The sequence below is a fragment of the Juglans regia genome, chromosome 7 (genome assembly GCF_001411555.2).
Source record: "Juglans regia cultivar Chandler chromosome 7, Walnut 2.0, whole genome shotgun sequence".
NCBI lineage: Eukaryota > Viridiplantae > Streptophyta > Magnoliopsida > Fagales > Juglandaceae > Juglans > Juglans regia.
In genome coordinates this window covers 40381004-40387003 of record NC_049907.1, presented here as the reverse complement: position 1 = coordinate 40387003, position 6000 = coordinate 40381004, and the positions used below count along the sequence as shown (strand labels likewise).

The window sequence follows — 6000 nt, the reverse complement described above, 5'->3', positions numbered from 1 at the left end:
TTCGGATAACCCATCCAATGATACGTGATATTCACCATTAATAAGCAAAAGAAGAGGGACTTCGAGCCAAAATCCAACAAATATTTATCTGTCGTATTCCATTGAGGTGTGAGTTTCATAATTCAATCCAAATGAATCCGGACCCTTGATTTTTTTCATTAGATATTGGACCGGCTGATCGCTATAAATAGGGCAGTCTAGCCACTGCACGAAACACAAGCAAACTTCTCTGCTTGCTCTGATCATCCCCAAACCTAGCTAAGAGCCTGTCTCTAACCTGATCTCTCGCTAGCTTTAAATTCTAGTGCACAACACAATGGCCACCAATAAGATTCTGCCAGCTACCGCTCAGCTGCCCGTTAAGGCTGAGCTTAACGTGTTAACCATGTCCGACGATCAGATTATGAATACAATCTATGCAACCCATGTTCATGGTGACGAAAAGTTTGATGTCGACTCTCTTTTTGCTGTCACCGAAAACATTCTTCAGCGTGCCACCCATCTTGTTGAAAATGTTGTGCTGGTATATATACATTTTTATGTTTCTACCACACCTGTTCTTATTTTTTTCTAGAATTTTCTTCCCACAAAACTCTAGTCCCAACTCTTCATATATAATTTAGTAATGCGCCAGAGATGAGCAACAAAGTTTTTCACATTTAGTCTACAAGTCACAAAATAAAAATGGGATGAAGTGGTTTTGATTGAGGCAGGAGACAATACATTTTTTTTGTTCGTAAATTTCTGTCTACACTTTTCGAATATTCCTCATTATTTGTTACAGGGTACCAAGGAACACCAGGAAAACCTCGACGAAAAGGCACCCAAATCGAGCTTCAGTCCCCCCTCTTGCACACTCAAGGCACTTTCCTGCGAGGTAATTATACGTATAGGCTTTTTCTCCTCCCACCCTCGGGCAGTTTGTGGCCTGAATTTGGAGTGAAATTATGAACGTGATCGATGGTTTTAGCTGCATTAGCATTTTTCATACTAACAAATCTGTAACCAATGTCAGATGGCATGCAAGGCTCCGGGTGAGGAAATTGCCCACAAAACAACCATGTCAATACTAAACAAACTCGCACACTATTCATGGGACGCCAAGGCAGTGTTGACATTGGCGGCCTTTGCTTTGGACTACGGGGATTTCTGGCTGCTTGCCGAGCTTCAGTCATCGGACCAACTCGCCAAATCAGTGGGGATCCTGAAACGAGTACCTGTGGTCGTAAAGCGCCCGGGCCTTCAAAAATATGGGAAAGCCATAATTGAGCTCAACAATCTGATCAAGGCAACATTGGAAGTAATCGAGACAATCTTTGAGCTGGAGAAGCTATCAATCTATGATACAAAGGATGTACCAGCATTGTCAGGTGCCTTGGACCGAATCCCTGTGGATGTCTATTGGGCTATCATCACGATTGTAGCTTGCACGACTAAGCTGTGTTGCATCACTGGCGATGAGTATGTTGTCGCCCTTGACATTATATATGTAACATTATCTGTTTATATCAGGCAAATGATCATCCCGGTTGACTTATTTCAGGGGCAAGACGCAGGAACTCTCGCCCTTTGCTCAGAAGATCAACGTCATCCTCAACGTCCTAAGGAGGACTATAAAACTTGCCCACGAACAAATAGGTTAGACGTTATTGTTCTGATTTCATTCGGAAACAAGCATGATCGATGTTCGTAACATATGCAATATAATTATGGCTTAAAACGGTCGACAATGTTGACCAAAGATTTTTGTTCGTTGCAGATGTTATTGAGGCTTATAGGAAACTCAAGAAAATATTTCAGACTCCCACCGAAGTTAAGGAGGTTTTCAAGGCGCTCATTTTCCCCAAAGATGTTGAGCCCTCGCTTATTGATGGTTCAACTAACAAATTGGTCAGCTCGATGTTGTACATTTTCTTAAAAAAAATACCGAATTTACCCCATATAAAAATGTCTCAAATCTCAATTATTGATAATTAACTAAGATTTTTTAAGTAAAAACAGCAATTAATTAAAGCAATCTATTCACGGTCTTCTAATTTTCTTAATTGTGTTGCACAAACAGGTTAACATTGAAGTGCTGAAAAAGAAGAATGTTCTATTCTTCATTTCGAGCCTGGACATCACCATTGAAGAAGTCTCGGTCCTCAAGCCTGTTTATGATGGAATAAGTAAGAAGGATCAGCATAAAATTGTATGGATCCCAATTGTGGAGTATTGGACTGATGACCTGAGGAAGAAGTTTGAGGTGCTGCGGTCCAAGATGCCTTGGTATTCAGTGCGATACTTTTCACCAGTGGTAGGCATCAAGTTCATTAAGGAGGAGTGGAACTTCAAGAATAAGCCTCTCGTCGTGGTGGTAAGCCCGAAAGGAAAGGTGGAACACCCGAATGCACTCCACATCATTAAGGTATGGGGAGCAAAGGCCTTTCCTTTCACTAAAGAGGCAGAACAAACTTTGGCAACTAAAGAGGATGTGATGGAAGACATCATGCTTGACGTCAATCCCAAATCACCCGTCGTGGTAAATTCTATTTCATACTCTACAACACTACTCTTAAGCAAAATTCATATTATAAAAGGCTCATACTTTTAATAAAAATCATAATTAATTAGCATTATAATTGTGCGTGTTTGAGAATTAACACGCATGTCTTCTTCTATCAATCAGATCAAGGATGACAAGTACATTTTCTTCTACGGAGGCAAGGACAACGAGTGGATCCAACAATTTACCAGGAAAGCAACTGTCCTGGCGAATGACCCTGCGTTAAAAGAGGCAGGGATTTCTATCGAGTTGGTTCTTGTGGGAAAGAACGAGAAAGGGCATGACGATGTTGGCATTCTAGGTCGTTTTTGGGACAAGATGGAAAGCTTTTTCTTCTCCAAGACTGAAAAGAAAACTGATCAACCGGATACTGTGACCAAGGAAATACAAAAGCTGCTATCTTACAAGAATGAGAGTGGATGGGTAGTGCTGAGCAAAGGGTCTAAAGTGATATTCACCGGTCATGGAACAACTATTTTGAAGGTCGTGGATGAGGCTGAAAAATGGAAGGGATATGTGCGTGAGATTGGCTACGAGATTATATTCAAACAGTACCATGACAAGGTTATTGAAGTGAATCGCCCTTGCTCCCGTGTTGACATTCCTGTTGGTGTCGGAAAGATCCCTGAGCATATGCATTGCCCTCACTGCCCCCGCGTTATGGAGAGCTATATTAGTTTTAAGTGCTGCCACGTTGACGGTGCTCTGAACGCACTGCACTAAATAAAATAATGCAAGGTTTCCTTTCAATGTTTTTTCTCTAGTGATCAAGAATATTATATATCCGTACAATAAAGGGGCGTCGGATTACGTTGGTGATCTGATGCCAGTAATATTATGTGAAGTATCTATGTAATCGATCGTTAAATGGTCGTGCATATCCTTAAAATAAAGAGCATCTGACTCTCTTTGCCACATGCTTGCTCTCTTTTCCCTAACTCGTTTCCTCTGTGTTTCTATATACGTGATCGAGCCTGACTTCTAATACTCCCAGCGAAATTAGGAAGGTGCAATATTGGGCTGGTGGGACGTTCCGTAGTGAGATCAGTATAATTTAATGGGCCTATGTGCGGCAACTAGATCAGTGAGATCAAGGCGGGCTAATTCCCATGCGGCAAGTAGTTGTTGATAATTAAGAATATGATCAGTATAATCAAATCCAATGAAGTAAAGTGGATGACAGCATTAACAATCATCTGATATACATTTGTTCCCGCCTTATCTGATAATTTAAAAAAAAAAAAAGTTTGAATAATTTCCCAAACTACAATACAATATTTTTATTAAACATTTTCTCTCTAATTTCCCAAAACTTAATTTCAAACAAATTCTAACAATTCTCAAATATTTCCAAATTACCCAAACATGCCCAAAAGTCCTTTTTTTTTCATTGGTAAATCTCAATTCTATATGGGGTTTTTTCAGTCCACTGTCACGTGCTGAACTACAAGGTTTAGATAGCCGTTTGGTGCGCTCATGTTACCAGACGGATGACCACTGAGAATACATAATCTTTATCTGTCTTCGTTTATTCCACGTTGTTTCATGGTCTTTCTTTCTTTTTTTTTTTTTTTTTTTTAAGAAGATGGCGGTATCCCAAGTTTATTGATTGAGAAAAACTGTGATTACAAACAGACACTTGGGGGTTACAAGATAATAAAAAAGGACCAAAACTCAAGCATCAAAAAAACCTAAAGCATTTAAACAAATGACAAATAACCAAGGATTATAAATAAACCAACAATAAAACGCACCTACAAAAAAAGAAAGACATCCTACAAAAAAAAAATTAGCTCACACCAAAATAAGAAAAACATATGCAATTAAACAACTACCTCATTAAGAAATTCGCAAATAAAGAACACCAATCATATCCATGCGGAGAAAGGCCACGCAACTTACTGGGCAAAATATCTCTGTCTTTAGTCCAAAACATGTTTAAACCCTCAGCTCCCTCAGCTAAAAAATCAGCAAAAACATTTCCTTCACAAAACACATGACTCACTCTATACTCCATGCTTCCTAGGCAAATCTGAAGCTCATCCCAAAAATTATCAAGATACCAAATATTATAATTTCCCCTGTTAAGCTCACCCAGTTCTGCTGTGCCCATAACCATTTCACCACAGATACTTTCTTAGGTTTAGGAAGAATCACCAGGATATCTAGCCTTTTTAAAATATCAATATCCATAGAATGGAGATTCACAATTTTAACAGTCAACTGCATAATACAACGAATCCATACTTTAATAGCATGCCATACCGAATTCACCGTAGTACACTTACCTTCATACCTAGTTTTACAATGTCAATCCCAAAGTTTCCAGGATATAATGGAAGGAAGTAGCCCAAAAATAGTTCGAACCTGATTAGACTTACTAGCACGACGAAACCAGAAGTTCACTTGCTCTTACCAAGTACCAAAATTACCCATGTGCACACCTAACTGAATCGAAACTAGTCGCCAAAGATGTTTAACAATATCACATGTACAAAAGCACGTGATTAAGATCCTCAATATGTCCCGAAGAGCAACTGTTACATTTAGAAACCATAGAAATACGAATCATTTTAATCTTGACATCCACACTCAAATAATTATTAGTAGCTTTCCACATCATTACAGAAATTTTCTTAGGTAGATGATTATTCCAAATCCAATTGGCCCAAGGTAAAGTTGGAGCTTGAACCCTAATACAATCCCAATCACTTTTAGTAGTGAAATTACCATCACTTTCCTTATTCCAAATAAGAACATCCTGACCCTCCTTAGGATTAGCTAAAAATTGATATAAATCATTAGCTTTTTGAGATCCAACTAACATTTCCAAGTGCGAGATATCCCACTCTTTTTCAATGTGACACTCTTTAATTTTAATAAAAAGATTCTCTATAACCGGATACTGGTCTTTTAGGGGGCCACCCTCCTCCCAATTGTCATGCCAGAAAGAAATATTACCCTCCCACACTAACCACTTATAATTAGCTAAAACTTCCGGTATACATCTAACAATAGACTGCCAAAACCAAATAGCCTTGTTAGGCTCCAATAGGGATATATGATTACCACTAGCATACTTGTTACAAAAAAAATCCACCCACAAGGAATTACCGAGATAAATTTTGAAAAGAGATAAGTAGGTTTAGAGCAAATGAGCAAAATTTTCTCAAAATTTTAGCTAAAAATCATCTTTCTCTAAATTTCTTCCTAAATTTTACTCATATTTCCAAAACGTCTTATATCTCACTCCCTATTATTTTTATATTCTATTAAAATAATCTTTTTCTATCTTTCTTTATTATTTTTTCTACTCATTTATTTATACATTTTTAACTAGTCTTTTTTTTCTTTCGGGAAAAGAGCGGAAGAAAATTTTTTAACTTATTTTTTTTCACATTTTCATAATTATTTAATTATTTATTGTACCTATGTTTTATATTTTTCACCTATAA

The 6000-nt window shown here is 37.9% G+C and overlaps 1 protein-coding gene across 1 annotated transcript; it reads left to right on the top strand.

Annotated features, from left to right (window-relative positions):
* Window positions 1-213: 213 nt before the first annotated feature.
* On the top strand, window positions 214-3462 carry LOC109011885 (protein SIEVE ELEMENT OCCLUSION B-like). The gene is made up of 7 exons (XM_018993247.2): window positions 214-523; window positions 785-877; window positions 1016-1461; window positions 1544-1638; window positions 1760-1890; window positions 2063-2521; window positions 2669-3462. The coding sequence occupies exons 1-7, from the start codon at window positions 317-319 to the stop codon at window positions 3266-3268; spliced, it is 2031 nt and encodes a 676-aa protein (XP_018848792.1). The 5' UTR covers window positions 214-316; the 3' UTR covers window positions 3269-3462.
* The last annotated feature ends 2538 nt before the right edge of the window (window positions 3463-6000 follow it).

What these genes read in the sequence shown, in the direction of transcription:
- LOC109011885 (XM_018993247.2), top strand. Translation starts at nt 317, where the DNA reads ATGGCCACCAATAAGATTCTGCCAGCTACCGCTCAGCTGCCCGTTAAG. An exon ending in TTGTTGAAAATGTTGTGCTG is followed by an intron (nt 524 to 784) that starts GTATATATACAT and finishes TATTTGTTACAG; the next exon opens with GGTACCAAGGAACACCAGGA. An exon ending in TGTTGCATCACTGGCGATGA is followed by an intron (nt 1,462 to 1,543) that starts GTATGTTGTCGC and finishes GACTTATTTCAG; the next exon opens with GGGCAAGACGCAGGAACTCT.